Source organism: Acomys minous (assembly GCF_964271855.1).
Source record: "Acomys minous genome assembly, chromosome: 2".
NCBI lineage: Eukaryota > Metazoa > Chordata > Mammalia > Rodentia > Muridae > Acomys > Acomys minous.
This window is the reverse complement of record NC_140484.1, coordinates 131086832-131109993: the sequence shown is the minus strand read 5'-3', so window position 1 is coordinate 131109993 and position 23162 is coordinate 131086832. Positions and strand designations below refer to the sequence as shown.

Genomic DNA, 23162 nt, shown 5'->3' with positions numbered 1-23162 from the left:
GGTTCCTCTGGCCCGAGCCACCTCTCTCCAGGGCTCTTATCTGTCTCTTCTCTCCTTTCCCACAAACTAATCTTTCTTTCTCTTGGAAAGTTCCTGTTTCCTCCCCGCCGCCTTGTCTCTCCCCAGGCCTATCTCCCGAGACTCCAGGCAGCCTCCCACACAGGTTTAAGATTTTTAGCACAGAAGGCTCAGAGTCTAGGATGGCCACCCCTGGCTCAGGATGGTACAGATGGAAATCCTGCTGTGGCCAAAATTCTGAAGCCAAGTCCTCTGGACCATCTGGTGCTTGATGGAAAGTTTTGCTCCAGAACTCCCAGGGGCAGAGACCCTGACTCTAACTCACTGAACACAGTGAATTCCTGGGCTTCTGGAGCTCCCAGAAACCTGTGCCACCCAGTGAAGCTCTGTGCTCTGCTGAGTAGATGCAGCGGGATTCAACCTGCAGCCTGGGTAACGGGCCCTCCGAGATCCTGTGATCCCCTCTCCTCTTGACTGCCCAGCCCCGAGCCAGCCAGGAAACCCAGGGCTTCATTACAGGTCTAAGGACTTATCAGTAGTAGGCACACAGACCCACCTAGTCAGGAGCCAGCAAGCTGTCCTGCTCTGAGCTGCCACTCTGTTGAAAGCTGGCCATGATTTGGGGGTAAGTCACCTGCCTTTTGGGAGCCCCAGACGGTGACAACACTCATCTCTGAGGAGGCCACTTTGAAGATAACCTGGGATAAGGCGGACGGGAACACAGCCGAGACGGCGTAAACAGCTCTGCTTATAAAAACAGAGCTACTTTTCACCATTGTGGTCTGCGTTCTCCATTTTCTTGTCCCAAGTAAGGTTCAAAAGACAGGCCCAAATCCAACACTTCTGAGGAGTTTCCCCCAAATTCAACACTTCTAAGGAGCCTTTTGTACTCAGCCCCAGAACTCCATTGGGTACATGAGCTAGTCTCAGCTCAGGAAGTCTCAGAGAGCTTGGGATAGGGACAAATCTGGACACAACACAAACTTAGACAACACCCTGGCTCAGCAGGACACTAGAAGGAGGGCACCAAGATTGTGGGAATCCCAGAGAGGCCCAGCCGGGCTGACGGCGGTCAAGGAAGGCTCTCTGGAGAAGGGAGCCATGTGTCTGGGCCTCGGAGGAGACCTTTGACTGAGTGCGGCCCAGGCATAGGGGTCGCCATAGCTGCTTGCAAGGCTCAAGGGCAGTGAGGAGCCAAGAGGAAGGAGGCATCCAAAGGGGCATTTTAAAGAGTGCCAATTTTGGGCCTCTGTGAGAATCAACAAATGCCTAAGCTAGGCATCTCAGCAGGCAGGGTTCATAGCCAGAGCAGAAGCGAGGTGAGTTATGGGGGAACTGTGGCAAGAGGGTCTCTATGGCTGGGGACAGACCCGAGTGCTGAGCCAAATGACTGAGGACTAGTTCTGTGAGGCCCGTGACCAAGAAGGCGACACACTTAACAGACAACCAAGGAAGAATATAGAGACACTGGACACCCAGGAAGGGTCCCCACTCTACCCCCAGTCCCTTTCAGCAGCGGCCAAAGGACGGCCCCTCCCATCTGGGGCTTCCTCATCTGAGAAACAGCCTCCAAAGGAGACCTGAAGACTTCGCCTGAGGTTCTTCCCAGCTTGTGGTTTCCGAGACTCCCCCACTCCCACAGCACAAGCTTGCGGGCAGAGCTTGCAGGCCAGCAACCAAATCCTGCTATCTCCCACCCTGACCTGCAGGGTTTCCATCCTCTCCTTCCTGCCCCCACCCCCACCCCCATCCGTCCCTGTCCCTCTCCATGAAACCCTGCCCAGACTCTGGGGCCTTGCTCACAGGGCTTTGGCAGGGAGCCATCCCTTAGCTGCTAAGTATGGGAGCCATAGACCTAAACCTTCTGGAACATTCTTTTATATCCTCTTGCCTCCTCTGTCCCTGCCTCCTTTGCCCCCTTTTTTACTCTCTGCTTCCAGCCTATAGGCAGACGTCACACACAGACCCAGGCTTTGCTATGCCACCTCCTCAGCTGTAATGGCAAAATGGTGCAGCCTGGCCCGCCCCGCCCTAGAACCGGAGGCCCTAACCTCTGCTCATTTCTATGTGGGAGTCCAACCTGCACCTCAATCTACACCACTGTCCAAACCAGAGCCCGCCATCTCCCAAACCCCACTTACAGCTGGCCACCCAGCCCTCCCCTCCTGCACCAAACCCAAACAGCTCCTCCTGGCCCTCCTGGACCCACACCCGAAATGAAAAAGAGAAGAGGTCCCGTGGGTTCCCGGGCCTTAGCACATCATCTGCCACAAGCCTGCTCCAGGCCTGAGCTGTGACCTGGGTCGTTCCCAACTTCAAGCCGTAGTCACGGCCAGCCCAGCTTCCCACATAGGACAATAGTACGGGCAGTCCCACCATCTGGGGTCTCCCTGAACTTAGGGCTACCTCCCTAAGGTCTCAGCCTCCTTGGGTAGTTTTTCTTGCAGCCAGCTTAATGGGTCTGAAAGCATGGCCAATGGCTGTGCTGCGGTATTAAGAATGTCCCTGAGGAATAAAGACACTGCCAACTGGGTTTATGTTTCAAGACGTCTGTCCTCACCCTTGACCAACAGATCACATACAGGGAAACAGGCCAGGACCAGGTCGGAGGACCGGGTAGGGTTAGGACATCAATGGAAGCCGCCTTGCCTGGAAATTGGAGAATCCTCCTGCCAGCCCAGGATTTGCTGGGTTCACTTGAGGAGGCCAGAGATTTGTGGGTAGGCTGGGGGCTTTCTCAGCATTTATTTCACACAGTTGTTTAAAATATAATCATTATATATATTTTATATATAATATATAAAGAGGAATTGAAGTGAGCCACCCCAAAGAAAAAGCTATATTTTATAAATATTTCTGTAGCTCCCACATCCCAAAGGAAGGGGGAAGGAAAATAAAAATTTACAACCCAAGTTAGTGGTTCCATGTGGTGGGCACAAGGTCCCAAAGAACATTCCAGAAGGCTGGTCTTTCTGGCCTTGAAAGGTCAAATACACACAGTCGTATCCATCCCTGCCCTGGCTTCTTGGAGCAGCCTGGAAGGCAACATGTGGACACTCAGGGCCCCAGGCTGCCAGGTTATTTTTAATCCTATCAGTTTCCTTTGATGCCCCGGCCCTCCCAGGGCGACCAGACCTCCTGTTCCTGGTGGCTTCCAAGTGGAGTCACAGCACAAGCTGCCTCCCACGCCTGGCATCTGGGATCTGCAGGGAAGTTCACCAGGGTCTCCAGGCCCTTCAGTGGGTCCTCAGAGGAGCAGCACCCTTCCACAGGGGCAGAGCACGCGGGCTCACTTGCAGACGTAGCGCTCCACGGTGCGCTCACACCTGCGGCACGTGACATAGCAGCACCAGTGGTACTTGCAGTGGCATCGCTCCACCACTCGGTCCGTGTAGGGATTGTAGCCGCGCCCACAGCACATGAGGTCGCAGCTGTCACTGCCATTGGAGGTCTTGTTGCACTGCCTAGGGGTGGGAACAAGAGGTCAGTGAGTGCCCATCACCGCCTGCACCTGCCTCTCTTGCTAAGCAGCCTGCAGCTTCGCCATTGTGGCTGGCCTAGCAGGGGGCGTCCAAGAAGGGGGCTCAATCTTTGGGGGAAACTGAGGCTTTCTTTTCCCCTAAATCCCCTGTCTCCAATGAGTTGGGATGGAACTGTTAGGGCTATTTTATTTCCTGAGTTGTCCGGTTTCCTTTTTATTTATTTATTTTTTTCCTGCTTCTAAATCCCAGAAGAACCCTCAAACCCTCAAACCAGTGTGTGTGTGTGTGTGTGTGTGTGTGTGTGTGTGTGTGTGTGTGTACTATATGTGTGCTACCTGTCCATGCTCACATCTGTGTGCATGCATTTATATGGAGGCAGGGGTCCACACTGAATGTCTTACTTCATCTCTTTTTTTTTTTGCTTGTTTTTGTTTTTGTTTTTTGAGACAGGGTCTCTCTGTGTTAGCCTTGGCTGTCCTGGACTCACTTTGTATACCAGGCTGGCCTTGAACTCACAGCGATCCCCCTGCCTCTGCCTCCCCAAGTGCTGGGATTAAAGGTGTGTGCCACCACGCCTGGCATCTTACTCTTATCTTTTCCATCCAATCTACATATCTATTTATTGAGAAAGAGTCTCACACTGAACCTAGAGCTTGGGGATCCACTTAGCAAGACTGGCCAGTGAGTTCTGGGGACCCTTCCTATCTCTGCCCCCATGTCACTGTTAGGGTTACAGATTTAGGATCTGAATTCTGATCCTCATGCTCTCAAAGCAGGTATGTTAGCAACTGACCCCTGACCCCTGACTTCCTAGTTAGCCCTTAATTATGCTATAATGGATGTGAGCATCATTTTAACAATGAAAAAATCCCAGAATACATCTGAAACACTAAAACAACCCAGGAAGCAAGATGGGCCTGGGCACTTTGTCTGCTGAGTGTTGCCCTGCAGGTGTCCAAGGGAGAATGCCTTCTCTCCAGAGGCATTCCTGTACCCTTTGACTTGGGAAGCAGATGCAGTGCAGGGCAGCCGTGCAGAGGAACCGTGCAGGGCATCAGTGCAGAGCAGCAGTGCGGGGCAGCCGTGCAAAGGACAGTTGCTCTCACTGGAATCAGTGACCAGCAAAAGTTCTCTTTCTCAACATTGACACTGAGACCACTCACTGCTCATCCCCTCCCCTAAGCTAAGGCAGGAGGTAAGGAGCTGGGGAGGTCTCCCTGCTGCCATGGCTCTGCCTAGTAAAGAGGTAGCTGTTCAGGTGGACTGTCCTCCAACAGGGCCAGGGCCGAAGAGGGACTGCGTCTGTAGGCTACAGCTGGGGACAGCGCTGAGGAGCCAGACAGGAGGCAGAGCCACAGGCTGTGGTCAGTCCTCCAGGGCCCTGTGCCCAGCCCCTTGGTGAAGGAACCGTCTCTCCGCTCAGCTGCTCGCACTCACCCTACTGCTTCAAACCAGACTCACGTTCCTTCCTGTCTCCTTCGCCTGACCCATTCCATCTCCACTCTGCCGACCCCCTCAATCTGGCCTCCAGATGGGAGCCTGGGCCTCTTCCTCACAGAGCCCCTGGCCTGTGGGGATGGAGGCCCAAACCAGCCCTCCCCTCCCGCAGGCAGGACCGTGGGCTGCGGAGGAAGCAGATGCTGGCCGGGCCCCAACTATGTGCCAGACACGTTCCCAGACACCCGCTTTCTGCTCCGTATTTCCCTAACCTTGTGCACACCAGCTTGGTGGAATGCTATTAGGGGCTCCTTAATAAAAGAATGCCCTGGCCGTGTACCTCTGGGAAACCCTGTTTAATCAAATCCTTAGCAGAGGTCTCCTCAGGCCTTGGGGATGGCCAGAGTGTTTCCCAGGTGCATCTGATCATAGCCCTTTCTTCCCTAGGTTTTTTTTATGAACCCGTCTTTGGGAATGCAGCCCGACCTGGCATACAGTATGTCTGCAGGGAACCACTGTCATGAGCTCCATCCTTGTCTTCCCTGTCTCCTTCCCCAGAGCCAGGGTCAGGCCAGCTGTGGGCTCCCCCCTGCCCCCCCACCCCACCCCACCCCGCTCAGGCCCAACCCAGGTAGTTCCCAAGTGGTCATGGGAAGATCTAAAGCCTAAGGGAGGGCTGGCACTTCTCAGGGGACAAAGGAGTATCCTCTCTATGGAAGCTCATCTGCTCTGTTTTAGGTACTTCCTGGGATGCCTTAGATTGGAGGCTGCCTCCACTTCTCCTTGTGCCTCTCAGGTCCTCCTTTGTCCAATGAGCAGGGGTGGGCATTTATCTTTCGCCTGTTGGTGACATTCACTGAGCTTCCAGTCCATGGTAAGCAGCCCTTCCTATTCCCCGCCTTCCTATAACTGCCACCATTATTTCCTATCTAGAAAGAAGGTGCAGCCGTCCATCAGCCTCTAATCCCCAGAGTCACTTTAGTCCCCCTGGAACCTCCGCCCTCCACTGGGCAAAGACTCCACTCTCCAAATGCCAGCTGTGTCACCACTGTGCCTGGCCCAGCCCCGAGCGCAGCATTATTTGTGTGGGTGGCGTGGCACTTACCTGTCTTGGGTCCCGTGGGATCCCACCTTTTCATTCTTCATACAGAAGTCAGGGGAACTCTGTAGATACACCAGTTCCGAGTCCTTCACAGGCCGGATATCCAGGTCCTTGGGCACCAAGTGCTTGCGGGTGCCCATAGGCCGGTGTACCACTTTCGTGGCCGACAGGTAGCGGGTCTTGAGGTCAGCAGCCACATCTCGGAGCTCTTGTAGCCCCTTCCAACAGGTGCGGATAGAGCAGGAGCCAGACACCCCATGGCACTTACACTTCGTTTCCAGGGAGGCGCGTAGAGCCTGCAGGACGGGCAGGATGTCGGCGGGGTGGCCAGAACCCCTCCCTGGCCTGTCAGGGCCTGGCCCCCTACTCCGTGGTGGCTGGGTGATCTTGGGGTTCATGTCCCACTGGAGCCTCAAGGGATGGAGCACTTGGCTTTAAAGCTAGGAGGGGTTGGGGGCAGGGTGTCATGCCTTTACTCCAGAGCAGCTAAGAGGGGCAGGCAGGAAGGGAGTGGTCTTTGTGGGGGGATAACGGATGGCACATCTCAGACACTCTGGACATCCAGGAGATTCACTCTTAACCCCTCTCCTAAACAGGAAGGCTCAAAGAGGTGACACCTAGGTTTGCAGTTACAAAATTGCAGGGCTGGGATTTGAGCCCGTGTCTGACAGTGATGCCCAAAGCTGGGGCCTTCACTTGCCCCATGCCTTCTCCCTTGCACAGAACCAGACTCACCAGAGGCTGGCCAGAAGAGCAGCAAGAAAATCAAGAGCAAGAAGGAAGGCGGCTGAGAAGCGGGGGGGGGGGGGGGGGGGGTGTAAACAGGATGAAGACAGGGTGAGGAGACGGGGGCACCTCCTTCTGGACCCACCCACAGGCTTCGGGGTGACCTTCCGTTACCACACAGGGCCTCTGCTCTGAAGTGCAAAGCTGGCCTGCAGCAGCTACCTGCTCAAGTGTTGTAAGAGTTAAGTGGGCTGTACCAAAGGGGTGTGTGACTTATAACAGTTTAAGTCAATATTGGCTCTGAACATGCAGTTTAAATCAGAGTTGTGGGGGAAACTGGAAAGCCTTTGGCCAGGCCCTTAGGTAGGACCCAGCTCTGTTCTGAGAAACGATTCTTCCTACAGTCTTCCGGGGCCTCAGTTTCCTGTTGCTGTCAGAGGGGCAGAGGTCAAACACCTTCTAAGGACCCTTTTATTCAGCTCTTCAAACCTTCTTCTGCCTACAGGACACTTCCCTGTCCTTTATCATGCGAGGGTCATGGGTCACCTGGACTCACACCCCATATCACCTGGTTGGAGAACCTGAGGCTTTGGTTAGCATGGCATTGCCCTACTAGGCAATGTGTCAGGGAATCCTCCTTATCACTGCAACAGGAAGTGGGGACCGAGGAAGCACACTAGGTATCAAGTCTGGAACTTTCTGGAAACCTAGGAGGGAGAGGAAGGAGGCACATAGGGCTGAAGGCACCAGGGACAGGGCCCTGAGGCTCAGTTCGGGAGTCAGGTTGGGGGAGGGGTGGGTACTCCGGGGCAGGTGCTAAAAACGGGGAGTCCTCACACAGCCCCAGACTACTGGGGATCAGCATTCGCCTTTCGCAGGTGGCCCCAAGAACAGGCCTGGTGAAAGCCAAGTGTCCTCTTGCACAGCACTGGAGTTCAGGGGGACTGTACCACGGAGGTTGGGGTTGCCATAGAGTGGCAGTGGGGCTGGGTAAAGAGCTCTCTGGCTTCCTACAACGGGGCAAGCCTCAGGGCCGGGAGGCAGGAACCCCAAGTCCCTGAAATAGTTCTGTGATCCGGCCATAGTGTGATTTGGCCTCAGTTTTCCCAGACTGCCCAAGGATGGCCCGGACATTCAAGTGTCCTGACATGAGGGACACCAGTGACAGGCGAAGACTTGTGGGTTCCACAGATTCAGCCTCCTCAAGCCCCATGTTCTTGGCTGAGCTACCTAGGCCTAAATCATGTGAGAGATGCCTTCTGCTGCTGCATAGGACACTTTGCCCTATTGTGGAAAAAGGGGACAACAGAACCTTCTGGAGACTGTTCTGGGGCCCTGAGAGGGAAAGACTCAAGCACTAAGCACCCGGTCACACTACGGATTGCTGTGAAGTTCATTTTTCATTAAAAACAAAACAAAACAAAAAAGGGGCTGGATTATTCAACAATTCAGGATGGTTACCCACTGAGCCTGACAGCCCTAGCAGCCAGTGGGAAGGAGAGCTCCAGCCCCCCAAGTTGTACTGTCACCTATCACACACACACACACACACACACACACACACACACACACACACACACACAAAACATGTAGAAACTTAATTGATTTTTTCACTCTCACACTTACTCAGCCTTTTGTGCAGCAAGCAGGAAACAAGGAGACACAGGGTAGCAGATGCTGGGGATCCCTTTCCTCGTTACAAAGAGGTGATTTGGTGTAAAGCCTGTGGCCCAGCCCCCTCCCTGTCCTGGAGGAAGGCTAAGGAACTTGCAGGAATGCCCACCCCAACACCATTTTACACTTGGGAAGGAATGAGGCCAGAGAAGAAGCATATTGCCACTCAGGAAGTGCAGGGCCAGAGCCAAGGGCGGAAACCTGGAGCTCTTGGTCCCCTCGTTCAGTTCCCTCTGCATGGAGCACCTGAATCTTGGAGGCTCCCTGGAGAAGGGGCAAGGGAGCCCAAGCTCTAGAGAGGGAAGAGCCGCAGGGCCCCAGTCCATCCCCTCTCCCACCCCCTCATGGGACCCACCATGGCCCTTCTCCAGCCAGTGGCCCAGGCACACCCTCTGGGGCGGGTGGGGGGGTGGTTACCTGTCTCCCCACTTCACTGTTGTGTAGCCGCATCAGTTTATTGGCTTGGGATCCTGTTTTTTTCACCTTCATAGGAGCATCGGAAAACTTGGCCCCCATGAGGAGCCCGTAGCTGAGGTTGTCTGCACATCCTCCCCAGCGGTTCCCGGGCCCGGGTGGCTCACCTGGGACAGGGCCGCAGGAGCAGCCGGGCAGGTCGCCAGAGGTGCAGGCCCGGGCGATGGTATGGCTGATGGTGGCGGCCGACAAGGCATACACGAAGGCTGACTCCCGGGTACCTGTGGCAGAGGTGAGGGTCAGCAGGCTGGAGGGTCCAGGGGGGAGGTCAGACCTAGGCCTGTGGCATCTTACTCTACTCATTTGTGGAACACCACACAGGGACCCAGCTGTCACCAGAGCCGTGCAGAAGAAAAGATTGCAAGGGCTGCCAGCCTGCCACTCCCAGCCCACATCACTCCCTGACACCCCTCACAAACTGTCAGGGCGTGCTTAACATAAATAAAGGCCTCAGCTCCCCCATGCGCCCCTCCCCCCCCCAGCCCTTGTAGAAACTCAGGATTGAGAGCTGATTTAGAAACCTTGTCTTTGCAGATAGAATCTTATTACTAAGAAGAGGCCATACCAGTCACATGTCCGTAGAAGAGGGAATTGGGGATACACAGACACAGATGGAGCGAGAGCACCATATGACACATGGGCTGTGTGATACAGCTATGGGTCAGAGTTCTGCCAGATGCCCACAGCCACCCAGAGTTTCCCGGGAGACAGCATGGCCCGCCTGACATTCATTCTCAGGCTTGCAGCGTCTGGAACCATGAGACGATTCTATTTTCTACTAGCTATTTTTTGGGGTTTGTTTGTTTGTTTGTTTGTTTGTTTGTTTGTTTGTTTGTTTGTCTGTCTTAAACAGGGTCTTGCTATGCTCCCCAGGCTGCCCTGGAGCTATCTTACAGTCTCTCAGTACTGGAATTGCAGTCTGTTTTGGTTTCGGTTTTGGTTTTTTTTCTCAAAACAGGGTTTCTCTGTGTAGTCCTGGCTGTCCTGGACTCACTTTGTATACCAGGCTGGCCTCAAACTCATGGAGATCCTCTTGCCTCTGCCTCCTGAGTGCTGGGATTAAAGGCGTACACCACCACTCTGGCTGCTGCTACTCATGAAGCCAGCCAGCAATCAAGACAAAAACACTTGAAAGAAGCCCCAGGAAATGAGCATAGAGCCAGTGAGCTCTGTTCCAGGCCGTCCTGGCCCCACCTCAGAATCCTGGCCCTATCTCTTAACTAGCAGTCACCCCCCCCCATAGAGCCTCAGTTTCCTTAACTGCAGAGCCCACCTGGGAAGGCTTGCCTGGTGCTCAGACATCTCAGCAAGGAGGCAGAGTTGCCTGCCATCTCCGAGACCCAGCAAGGTGCTTGTGTCAGGTCCCCACATCCTCCTCCTGGAAGCCTGTTTCAAAGCTCCCTACTGCCCCTGACTACTTTATGTGTCAAAGCAGTCCTGCCAACTAGGTTTGCGTAGGTCCACCTGCCTGTCCGGGGGTGAGCTATACAGCAGTCTCATTATATTGATGTAGATTTCAGTACAGCAGGCAGCCAGACATCTTGGTGCCCTCTATAGCAATACCTTTCTTTCATCCGTGCATTATAGCACACGTGCGTCCTGAAGTGCTATTCGGGCCAATGTATGTGCTGATATATTCACTCACTAATATTTATTCATTCCCCAGTTCGTGCCTGAAACCCGTATCTATGAATGACTCATCCGCTCAAGCGTCCACCCAGCCATAGCTTATCCATCTGTGTAACCATCCATCTATTCACTCATCCGTCCACCCATGAATCCATGCACCTATCCAAACACACACAGCTTCCGCCTGGGTCCTCCCACCACAGCAGTGCAGTGCCCCCACAGCCCCTACCTCTCTCCAGGTCAAGCAGATAGTTGGGGGCGAGCTCGATGGAGGAGCAGTTCCAGCGCATGTCGGCGAAGGCCCTGCGGCAGGCCTTCATGGCCTCCCGCGCTGCGTGCACGATTGTGCGCATGAGCTCCAGGTTGCTGCGGCAGAGCTGCACCTGCGCAGACACCAGGCCCTCCAGCTGTTTGCAGTGTTGCGTCTGGTTCAGTGCCAGGGCTGCTGGAGTCTTGGACAGTGCTCTGCATACCCCGAAAACCACCAATGAGAGAAAGACAGAGTGTGAGGGGCATTTGCTCTGCAGGCCAGCGCCCTCCCCTTCTGTAGACTCTGAATCACTCTTTCGAGTTGCCAGGAAACCAAGGGGGGCAAATGCCCCAGGGCAGAGCAGTGGTTTGCCTGCCCTAGCCCACCCACCTGTGACCTGGGGCATGATATTGTCCCTTTCTGGGTCTTACGGCCTAATTCAAACATGAGATCACATCCCCTATCCTGCTTGAATTGTACAACCATCTTAGGGATGAACACACTTGCAACCTGCTTCCAGCCACTGCCTCGGTCCTCCTGGTCACGAATTACTACCACTGCCTCCATTCAGGCAGCGCTGGGAGCTGCGTGCCAGCACCTGGGCTAACTGCTGGAGGCTCGCAATAATTACACGTGCTATTAATTAAGCCCTTACACTATTGCACACCATCACCACCGTAAGGTCCACACCTGTGCAGAGGGTTGCTCGCCAACAACCGAGGACAATTCAGTTGTAGGGTGACCAAGAATTTAGAGAAATCAATGTCTAATCAACCATCCCTGGCCACCTCTGATCTTCAGGGTCTCAGACTTGCGTGCTGCATGTCCCTGGATGGAACTGGGTGCTTACTGGGACTTTCCTACCACCATGCCTTTGCTCAGGGTTGTCCTGGTGCCAGGAATGCCTCTCCTTTCTTGTACCCAAGTGAATAAAGGAACAAAGAAATGGTGAATAAACACTAAGACTGCCCAGCCTCCTCTGGCTACGAGCACGCGTAGACCCTTCCCTCCAGGAGCCCCTAGGCCAAGGGCTACGCAAGCCCATCAGCAATTAGACAGTAAAGGCCCCAGGGGTTCCAGCTCTGTGGCTGGCCTAGGGAAAGACATGAGCTTGGGAATCTGCTCTGTGACGTAGGCAAAACACCTGAACTCTCTGGGCCTCATCTGCTGCAACGATCATTTCTACTTCAAAAGACCATGGGTGCTGGCGCACACCTTTTAATCTCAGCACTTGGGAGGCAGAGGCAGGCGGATCTCTGAGTTCGAGGCTGGCCTGGTCCACAGAGTGAGTTACGTACAGGACAGCCAGGGCTACAGAGAGAAACTCTGTCTAGAAAAACAAGAGAAAAGATGATGACAAGGCTTAACTAAGATAACGTGTACTCATGTCAGGCATGGTGACACAGGCCTGTGATCCTGACATGAAAGCCTCCGCTCATTGCCGAGGACATCTTAAATCCAAACCAGTGAGGAGACCTAGTTTCCTCCACGTGCACTTCTCTTCCTTTTTGAGTAACTACAAAACGCTGACAAAGGCCGAATGGAGTAATACTTGGTAAGTTGGCCTTTTCCTGCCTCTCTGCCCTGCTCCATTCACCATCTAACCCCCCACCCACGCAGAAACCTAATACAGATCCAAGAAGCAGATCCTGAGGGCAGAAAAGGCCTGGCCGAACATTTGTGCTTAGGTTGCCTTAACTAGCCTAAGGCCAAAGGTGAGCGTCCTAAGCCACGTCCCTTCCTGCTTCCCTGGCCAATATCAGCCCCAGTCCATAGAGAGGGAAGACGCAGGGTATGTCTCCCAGATGGCTTCCGGTCTATTCGGCCTGTGAATCCTGTCTGTGTGGGCTCAGAATATAGAGAAATGGCCCCAGTGTGGATTCCGCTATCTTCAGGATGCCACAGCTGTTCTCTGGCAGCCGAGGAGTCCAGCTTTCCCAACATGGCCAGCGAGGCTTGCCTGCCTCCTTACAAGCCTTCAGTGCCTGGGTGGGTATGAACCTGGTCACTTGCTGTTTCTCCCCCACCTGGTTAAAGGGCAAGGTTTACATGGGCCAGAGGCACCTAACCCATGCAAGCAACATGTCTGGCTTCTTGGCTTTACCCTGGGCGCTCAGCAAAAAGCAGGTGCTAGCCAAGAAGTGGGGGTACTGATGGAGCCCTTCCTGCTGAGCAGCAGTGCAGGCAGCTCCTGAGGGCTGGAGCTACTCTCAGGCCCAGCACCCAGTGCTCCCCAGAACCTGAGACTCACTGGTGGGGGGAACCTGGGGGCACTCTGCTTCCCTAGGTGTCCCCTCACTTCTCTCTGAAGTCCCCAAGCGTTTGCCTCCCCTGCCTAGGCCAAAAGGGTTCTACGCAGGAAGGTGCCTCCCATGGGGCTATCTCAGCAGGACACTTGAAGCTCTTGCCAGGCACCTACAAGTATGGCAGGCAGAGTGCAGCCAGACTCCTGTCAGGGACAGAGAGACATGGCCATCCATGGGACCTTCAGGAGCAGCTGGCACAGCAATAGGCCTGCCCCACCCCCAAGCACAGCAAGGGCCTCCCAGGCATCTGCTGATTAGCAGTAATGACCTGGGTAAGTGAACCCCCTTGGGGAGGCAATCAGGACCAAGGCAGAGGCGGGGAGTGGGGGGGGGGTGGGGAGGTGGGGGTGGGGGAGAGCCACCGTGGACAGCTCACGAGCTGGCCTGCTCCAGAATACCTCTAATTGGAAACATTTCAGTTTATCTGGGAGTGGGGAAGTGGGGGAGAGGATGCAAGAGAGGACAAGAGGGAACAGAGAGTTCATTGGGGGAGTCTATGCCATGGGTTGAGAGGGACTGCTTTCATTTAGGTGTTGGTGTTCTCCTGGTTCAAGCTCTGCTGGCTGGGCTACTCACTCACCATGTGACCGGGGCAAATACTGCCCAGTGCCTAGCCTCAGTTTCCCAGTTTATAGTATTCCACGCCCATAGTTCTGTGCACGAGGCCATTTTCCAGTGATACAGCTAGGAAGTCCCCTCTCAAACTCCCCACCAAGGCACAGACTTCCGTCCATCCCCTATCCGCTGATCCTGTCACCATGCCTGTTGGTTCTCCCACCATAAGGTCCCGAGGGGTCACTGCTTCTCCCTCCTCATACTGTGGGGCTTCTTCCCTGGCTAGACAATCCCTGAGGGGTCTTCCTGGGTTGCCAGTAGCCCTGTGTCCAGCCAGTTCTGCAGTGCATGACTTCAGTAAGGGCCACCTTCCAGAAAGGCTTTCTTTGTGGCCCTGCCCTTTACTGCCTTGGGTGCCCTGAGCCAAGGTCTCTTGCAATCATCCTGCAGTCTGGTTCTCACAATGCTAAGTGAAACCAGACTATTTGTTTAGGTTTATCTTGGGCAGAGCTGGACTCCAAAGACCATAGAAGCACACCCAGAGTTGGCCTGGCAGTGGGTTGTGCCAGACATAAAAAAAAACTTTACTCCTAAAAGTAAGAGACCCTGGTCATGGATATTGTCTACTTCGGGGTCCTCAAAGCCTCCCCAGGGAAGGTGGTCCTTTGGTTATGGTTCTGTGGACCCTGTTGACCCCAGGAAGGTGGGAGAGCCTATTTTGGATGCTATGGATGCCACCTACCCACCAGGCTTTGGACTGTCCTTGGCCACATCTCAGACTGTTTGTTACCCATGAAACAGGAAAAAATGGAGCCTGCTAGGCTAACCAGGCAAGGTCAGTCCCTCTCTGTGCTTCTATCTCCCCCTAGGGATGGCCTTGGGGAGCTTTTCCCTTGGTGACAAGTTGGAACTCCTCAGTGATGTCCTGGGTCAGGATAACTGGTGGCCCCAAAGAGAAGCCCTAGGGAACAGGGACCCCCAGCTTCTTCCCAGGAACTTGTCTTAGGATCTTAGCACCACCACGCACAAGGCCACCTCCTTCCCTGTACCGCACAGAGGTGACCATTGCAGTGGACAGAGAGCTAGAAGCCTATGCTATAGACCAACCCTGCCTAGCAGGCACTGCCCAGCCTTCAGAGGCCCTTGTGTGGCTCCACATTCAAAGGGTCATCCTTAAAGAGGGCCCTAAGTGGATGCCTTGTTCACACGCCTATTAGCCAAGAGTAGAAAGGAGAGTCCCTGTACTGACAACCTCATTGGAGGAAGAGCAGGACTTGCCCACTCTGTGTGCAGCCAATCAGAGGCAGAGCCCAGCTAGAAGCCGGACGCCCCTCCCCCCACCCTCCACCCCACTCCAGACCCCAGGCCAGGGCTCCTTCCAGCCGAAGTCAGAGATGCAGAGAAGCTGACATCTTGCCCAAGGTCTGCCTGGCAGAAGGTGACCACTTGAGCTAAACACGGATTCCTAAGCTGGCACTCTTTCTGCCCCACTTCACAGCAGCTGCGTTCCTTCTAGAGCCTCTTAAGGCTCTTCCTAGAGAGGCCCCGCCCTTGCTGAGTGGCAGGCTCAGTGCCGCCAGCTGCTCTAAGAGGCTAGCCTCTTAGGACTCCCTAGCTAGCCAGGGGTCTTGCCCACCAGAGGGGGCAAGAGGGTCACATCTGCCCCTGCTGGCCCCTCCCCCCACCACCATGATTTTCCCCCACCTCTGGCCTTTCTGGCCTTGGAGGTAATGCTCAGGGCTCTCAGTGGACCTCTAGGCAGTCAGGTGCTGACCCTGCTTCCCAACCCTCCACCCCACCTGTCCCAGAAGCCCACTGGGTGGGCACCTCAGGCCACTAAGCCACATCTGGTTTCAGTTCTTGTGGCAAATGTCCCTTTCATCTCCAGGTCGCTTCCCAAGCCCACGCACATGGTTGGTCCCCAGGGCTGGCCCTGATGAGTCCCCATGCCCACAGCACAACCATCCTGGGACCTTTTTCTTCTTCTTCTTCTTCTTTTAATACAGTGCTCATTAGATCACATTCTACATGGTTGTGAGCCACTATGTGGTTGCTGGGAGTTGAACTCAGGACCTCTGGAAGAGTAGTCAGTGCTCTTAACCACTGAACCATCTCTCCAGCCCCTGGGACTTTCTTCTATCAGCAGTCCAACTCCTCACTGGCTACAAAGCTGATAAAGATCCTCCCAGGTCTTCCTTGTGCAGAGGGGCTTAGGGAAGCAGCCAACACAGTACAGGTTGGGAGACTGAAAAGAAGTCACTTGGATATGGAAAACAGTGCTCAGCACACAGCAAGGGTGCATCTGTGTGCACAAGGGCCTATGGCCACCCCCACTATTGCCCTCATGGGCAGGGGATTAAACCCGGGGCCTCTCACATGCTAGACTGTATTCCTAACCCTCTGTTGCATTATTATTATTATTATTATTATTATTTTTTTTTTTTTTTTTTTTTAGTTTTAAGGTAGCGTCTCACTAAGTTGCTCAGGCTGGCTTTGAACACATCTGTTCGCACTGAGCTTTGCGATCCTCCTGCCTCAGCCTCTTCTGTAGCTGAGATTACCGACCTGTGCTACCAAGCACTGGCTCTACTATTCTTAGGCTCCACGTTTCCCATGTCCCCCTCTACCTTCCGGCTCCAACAATAGCTCAACCATTATCAGGGCCCCTTGAGGCTCCTTGCTTGGGTTCTGATCTTAGAGCCACAGGAACCAGCATGTGACCCTGAACCAGCACGTGACCCAGTGGCAGTTCCTCATCCTCTCTGTGCCTTAGCTTCCTTATTGTGAAGCCACAGTGATGGAACAGGGAGTGTTAACAGATCAGATAGAGGCCCGCAGCTCTCTCAGCTGTAACAGGACACCCGCCTGCAAGGCTCTAAGGCCCCTGCTCCCCGCAAGAGCAGACTGGGGGTGCTCCCACCCCCATACTTCTGTTTGAGCTTTTCCTCCTGACTGCAACACCTGCTTCACAGTCCCTCTCTGCCTGTCAAGTCCTGGGGTGGGGTGGGGGTGTCTTGAAGGCAGTCACTGAGCTGTGACCATTTGTGTAGTGGTTTAGACTATGGGGTGGAGCTCAGCTCCCTAATTCCCCACCCCACCGCCACCCCCACCCCAGCACCTGCCAGCTTGGGGCTGAGTGAGTCACATGCATCCTAGAACCTCAGGATTCCCATGCAGGGCAGGTAAAGAGGGACAGGAGCAGCGAGTGTCCCCAGGACCCTTTGGGGACACCCCCAAACAAGCCACCCAAGCCTGATTCCCAGCGACTGATGCAAGAATGCAAGAGGGCAGCAGCGGGAGGAGGTGGGAAAAGCCCAGCCCAGGCCACCTTTCTTGTAAACCAGCAGCACAGGAAGATGGGGTTTCCCTCTTGAATTAATAACTCAGCAGCAGAAAGGGCTGGACCAATGGCCTCCAGACTGTTTTCCAGAGGTCCAGGGTTTTACTATAATCCTCCCTTCCACCTAATCCATGGACTCTCTTCACTGCCCATAACCTACCCCTCATTTTATCTGCAGGCTCCCTACCCAAGGACTGACACACATCCTGTCCTGGACTGTCCCGCTCTGGCACTGTCCTCAGAGGCTCTTCCACACCAGCTACCTGCCAAACTCCCTACTTCTGCAGCTGCAAGTGGCAAGCCCTGGGCAATCTCCGTAACTCACACGGGTGACCCAACCAGGCTGCCCTCCTCTGATCCCCCCCCCCCGGAGCTCCCACCCCTACAGCGCTTGGAAAGTTATTTACAGCCGGGGCTTATCTCTTCCCCAGCCCAGGGGCAGGCTCCTTCAGGAAGAAGCTGTTTTTTCCCCCTCACCCGACTCCTTCCACACTGCCTACACAGGAGGAACTAGCACCGCGTGAGGAAACCAGGGGGAAATTGCCCCCAGCAACCAACCCTGCACGTGTGCACACAGCCTCTGGCGGTTCAGGAGCGCTCTAGGGAGCCTCCTATCTGATCCCTGTGAGCTACTACTAACTATTCTCCCTGAAGACCAAACACACCGAGGCCCCAGGGGGTAGTGCTTGAGTGACACTTCCCCCAACGTCGCCCAGGTGGAGGGGAACAAAATTGTCTTTGTATCTCTTCAGGAGGCTGAGCTGCCCCTTGTGTCCTGCAAGGAGCAGACCCTCTCAGAGTTGTGTCTCTTGGAGAGCATGTTTCCGCAGTCTCTCACTGGTCTTAGTAAGAAAATCCCCTCACCCACTTCGCAAGCCCGCGGAGGATAAGAACAGCATTCATTTCACGGAGGAGATCGCCGAGGTACGAGTGACTGGCCCACAACGCCCAAGCCAACTTGGCCCCGTAGATTTTGGTGCGCTCACTCAAGCTCTTCAGCCGCTTACCCCATGGCCCATAGGAGTGTAAATGGAGTCCTACTTACAGCCACTTGATGCCATAGCACACACCGGTGTGGAGCGCCAGGGCGAAGAGCAGAGCCTCGCAGACCTGCGGACGCGCCCTCATCCTCGCGCGCGCCCGGCGCTCCGGGAGATCGCACCCTGTAGGAGCCGCGCTGAAGTCCGCCGCCTGCAGGACACCGCTGCCGGTCCTGCGCGCACGCCGCCTGCAATCAGGGAGAGCAGGGCGGCGGGTTAAGGCGGCGCGCAGGCTGGGAGGCGTTTTATTCAAATTACAAAGGAGTGGTCGGGCCGGAGAAGCTGTGAGAAGCAAGCGTCCGCTCCCTCCCGTACCGCCGGAGACCCGCCGGCGTCAGGCTCGGATTAGGTGAGACCGGAGCGCGGTCCAGGGCCTGTCGCCCAGGGCAGATCAGGGCTGGACCGCCCAGGAAGGATTCGAGGTGCTAGGGGGGAGACCCAGCAGAGCCTGAAGAGAACCGCAAGGCACGGCATCGAGACACCAGCCCAACTAGCTAAAGGACAGACTGACAAAGCGAACCGCAAGGAAAGGAGCAGGGTCCTGTTCGGAGGCAGCTGACCCCAGAAGGGATTTGGGCGTCTATTCCAATACACAATACTGATTATTAGTTATTGCAGCTTTAATTATTCTACGGTCCATCCCTCTGCAAACGGGGCGACCAGAGTTCCCCTTTTACAGGGAACAGTCTCCTAGTGTGGCCGCCTTTGTTTCTCCTAGCCCTGTGATAGGTATTGTCACCCCATCCATCTCAGATGAGGAAATCGACGCCCAGAGATGGGAAACGGGCTGTTGAGTTGGTGAGTGCAGGTTTGGTGCTGGGCCGTTGCGAGCTCTGGTCTACCTGAACCTGGCGAGGTCAGGACCGGAAAAAGACACGTTTCCCCGGTGCCTCCTCGGGAAACCTACTTTTCATTGGGAGGGGGAAACTGCAAAAAAGGGGATGGTGGTGGATGCTCCTTGCACACTGAGGGATCTGCAGAGCCTGAAGTGCTACTTCAGACACCCCACTTTGGCGCCTTGGTCCGGACTAGGCACGGTCTGAGCTCTCTAGCGGAGTAGGCCTTCAAGAAGTTGCTTCGGACCGCCAGGAGGCGAGCTAGGGCCGCGGAGGAGCCGCTACTCCGCCCGCGTACAGCCTGAGGAGCTGCTTTCGGAGGCTTGCCTCCCTCACGTCATTCTCACCTCATTAACTCCCTTCCCGGCTTCTCCCAAATTTACCAACACCTGGCGCTCGCCCCGAGTCGTACGCAGCCCCTCTCCGCTCTGGAGGAGCACAGACAAAGGGATTCCTTCCGAAAGGGTCTACAGAGTCTGAAGAAGGAGGTGCCAGACTTGGGGAAGGGAGGGCGTTGCTGGAACAGGGAAAAGCGGTTCTCATCTGGCTCTGTGAGTTTGGGCAAGCCCTTAAACCACCCCAGCCAGCCTTAGCTTTTCTTTTTATTAAAAAAAAAAACAAAAAACAAAAAACAAAGAACTGGACGCCAGCTTTCTGATATTCATCTGTATCCACTCTAACCCACACCTGTGTGGCCTGTGAACATCTCCATATTTCAAATGTAGACACACACACACACACACACACACACACACACACACACACACGGATTTGAAACTTCATAGTTTCCTGGGGCCTTCTGGCACCAGAGGAATCCAAGGAGAAGACCTTGAATTACTTTCCCCCCTCCTCTACAGAGTCGGAAGTGCTTGGCACAGACGCGTCCAAGCTGGGGGCTCAGCGGGATTTTTGGTGCATTCCGAATCCTCTTCCCACCTCTTCCGTATCCAGGTCTTTCCCTTAGTATTGGAACTTTACACACTTCCCCCAAACCAGAAAAAAAAATATCTGCAGGATCGCGGCGGAGGGGACCCCTCCAAAACTCTCTGTGTTCCCTCGTAAAATGTGGGATCCCCAAAGGCTCCCAGAAACTCTAAGTAGGAAAGGAAGGGCAAATCTCAGAAGGAAACTTAAGGACTTACTGCAGGATATCAGTGTCCAGGCTCAGCGCTCCCAAATAGCAAGGCAGTCAGGGACCCAGGCCTCCAGCTACCCTCTGCTCTTCTCAGTAGCTCCAGCGGCCCTAGACTTCTCCTTCCGCTACCACAGAGTGTTGCTCAGGGAGCACCTCTGATTCTAGGCCTCTAGGCCCCGATATTATTCTTGTCCTACCTAAGAAGTTCCAGGGCAGCTTTGCGAGCCGAGCCGCTGGGTCACCCTCAAGCTTGTGCCCTGAGGGTCAGGGCGCATTCACCGCTTTGAGTCCCCGGTCCGCCAGGGGGCGCTAAGCCTAGGTTCAAAGAAAAATCTGCCGCCGGCTTCACACAGTGGGACTTCGGGCAAGTCCCCTCCTTTTCCTGGGCTCTAATGTTCCAGTCTTGGATGAAGTGCAGAGTGACTTCCCTCTTGGCCTTGGGTATCCCACAAGTCTTGTTTTCGTTAGCCCTGAACTAACTACGTAACCTCTTGCTTCAGACTGGGCGCCTGGCCTGCGTTGGGGACAGTCTCATAGTGGGCCCGCGGGAAAGATCAGTGCTTATAGACAGAGGAAGAGATCAATCTTTTTTTTTTCTTCTCCTTGGACAATAAATCCAAGCTACCCAGCTTGCAGTAATCGGAGGAACGAGCCTCACAGGGCTGTGCCAACGTTAGACACCACCAGTACTGTAGCCCCTGGTCGCCAACAGGTGGGCTTGAGGCTTGGAGCTGTGGAGAGCTCTAGAAACTTCACTTTAGATAGCCTTTCCACTCAGTCTAACCGGTAAGGATCGGCCGAGGCTCTCCCAACCCCGATGTGCTATGCCGGCCCCTGATTTGGTGCTGCGCACTGGGCCAGTGTTCCGCACCAGTATAATGTCCAAGCGGGCCGCTCCAGGAGCCGAGCAAAGCAGCTCTCAAAACGAAAAGGGTGCGAAAGGGACGCCGAGCGACAGCTTCAAGGTTACCTGAGAGGCTTCGTGAGACCTGGCTTTAAGTTCAGCCGAAGAGTCTGTCAGATCTTCTATGTTGTGCCAGGTCACCGCGGAGACGCGGTGTTTGAAAAGGGAAAAGGGAAAAGAGAGAGCGCGGAACTCCTGCCTGCTACCCGCTGGAGCCGGAGCCGGCGTTCCCAAAAACTGTGAGGGACACGGAGGCTCCTCAGTGGCACGGGTGGAAGATAACGGGGCTGGTGGAACTTAGGCTTTCCTCCCCACCCCACCCCAACCTGGAGCTCAGGTCTGTAAACAAACTCGCGCCCCCTTTCCCAGCTGCCTCTACGAGCCCTTCTCACCTCCGGGAGCTCCCCACCTTCCGCTCTGGTAGGAGCTGCGGACTGTTCGGCCTTTTGTCCCCCCTCTCCCGCCTCCTCACACACACACCCTCAGTCTCGGGATCCAAATACCCCCCACCCCCGGGATGGCTCCAGCGTGACCTCATCAACCCGCAGACTGCAAGGGAGGGGACCGAGTCCTGGGATGGGGGACAGGACGGAAGAGCTGGGGAAAGTGGGGGACTGAAGGAACCGTACAACCCACTCTCTAGTCCCCTAGTCCCCCGGTCGTCCTGGAAGCTGCGCTCTGCCAAGGGGAGTTACTCGGAGTGCTGCGGAGAGAGGTGAGGAAAAGAGAGCAAGGAAGGCCACTTTGGTTTGCTTTCCCCAGAAGTGGGTGCTCAGTAAGGAGGTCTCTCGGGCTCAGTAGCTTCCTTTCCCACCCAAAGGGTCCCTGCTTAACGTCTGCTCACCTTTGGGGAGCTCTCCCAGCTCGTCCTGCGTGCTCCTCAGCTCCGGCCGCCCTCGGGAGCTGTGAGTGCGGTCGCCAGCCGGCGGGAGTGGCGAGGACAGCGTCACGCGGCACAGCAAGGGTCGTGGGATCCCTAGCAATCAGGGCGCAGAAGCCGACCGCTCTCCGCTGTGCTCCGCTCTCCGGCCTGCGCTCTCCGACTCACTGAGCTCTTCCCTTACCCGGCACGATCTGCGGCGCCGACTGGCCCAAGCGCTTTATAAGGCGCGGACAGCTGCTTTGATCCGCCCACGTCAGCGCGCCGAATCCCCACCCGGTGGCTCGCGCGGGGCGGGGGCGGGGTCCCCATGACGCCTGGGACCCGCGGCGCCCGCCCGGCGCTCCTGGACACTTCGCACTCTATTGCGGTACGGAAGGGAACTTGCTCGCCACGGCTAGTGTTGAAAGCATGCCTATTGAGTGCCAGCATCGCGCCAGGCGCAGGGAAGGCCTACCTCGAAAGCTACTAATTAACCAGCAGAGAGCCTGAATAAGCCAGAAGTTCTGACTTTGGTCACCAGGTACTCTAACTTACTGAAGGCATTGAGAGTCTTCAGCCCTGCGTTTCAATTGTGGTCCAGATCCTAGAAGGTTCCTGGGACCTTTCTAGGCATCTCAGAGGGGCGCTCGCTTTTTGGAGGCGCTAGGGCTCTGCTATGCGAAGGCGTTGTACCCTGGCTCCAAGTCTGCTGTGTCTTAGACGCAGGGGAGTCTAGCAGGCAACTCCACTCAACGGTCCCATAGGGGCTAGGTCGCAGCAGAGGACCAGGCTTCAGAAACTGGAGAGAGAATTCCCCTGAGGTTTGGCCCCATCTAGAATTGATTTGGGGCTACTCCCACCCCTTCAGTTGGCCTTCCTTGACTAGACCCGAGGCCAGTACTTGTTTCCCTCAGTTTCTGACTATCCATCAGGTGCTGCGGTCCCATCAATTTCCATCTCCTTCCTTATAGGGTTTCAACATCAGAATGTGCTCCGGGATTATGTAGCTTACAAGTAGAAGAGGAAACGGAGGCAAGGAGAAAGGGCTTGCCTAGAGTTTCCCAAACTGTCTTCTTTTTCCCATTCTCCGCAGCTGCAAATGAAGTCTTGTTCACGGGCTTGCCCGGGTAGCACACACTAGTCACACCAGCCCCCTTGCACACTGAACTGGGACATATCATCACAGTGGTTACAAACACTAGCAAGAGATACTTGTATACATCGCATGCCCAAATACTCAGAAACGCATGGATGTGGAGTAGTCATATATGTGCCATTAGATTGGTACTCAACCCACAGACTGCCCCCAAACACACAAGCTTCCACACACAGCGAGAACACATATACAGCTCCCAAGCATGCAGGACCAAACACACGCATCCTACATACACA

General features: G+C 55.1%; 1 protein-coding gene across 6 annotated transcripts; it reads right to left on the bottom strand.

Annotated features, from left to right (window-relative positions):
- Positions 1 to 2843: 2843 nt before the first annotated feature.
- On the bottom strand, positions 2844 to 22117 carry WNT11 (Wnt family member 11). Of its 6 annotated transcripts, XM_084752096.1 has the most exons (7): positions 21753 to 22117; positions 21545 to 21611; positions 18039 to 18221; positions 10772 to 11007; positions 8857 to 9134; positions 6043 to 6335; positions 2844 to 3482 (listed from the first exon to the last, which is right to left on the bottom strand). In XM_084752096.1, exons 3-7 carry the CDS (start codon positions 18119 to 18121, stop codon positions 3308 to 3310), a joined length of 1065 nt encoding a protein of 354 aa, XP_084608222.1. In that variant the 5' UTR covers positions 18122 to 18221; positions 21545 to 21611; positions 21753 to 22117; the 3' UTR covers positions 2844 to 3307. The 6 variants fall into 6 exon arrangements, with proteins under 6 accessions (XP_084608222.1, XP_084608221.1, XP_084608220.1 ...); XM_084752095.1 differs by lacking the exon at positions 21545 to 21611 and having other exon boundaries at positions 21753 to 22115; XM_084752094.1 differs by lacking the exons at positions 21545 to 21611; positions 21753 to 22117 and adding an exon at positions 21301 to 21515.
- Positions 22118 to 23162: the final 1045 nt, after the last annotated feature.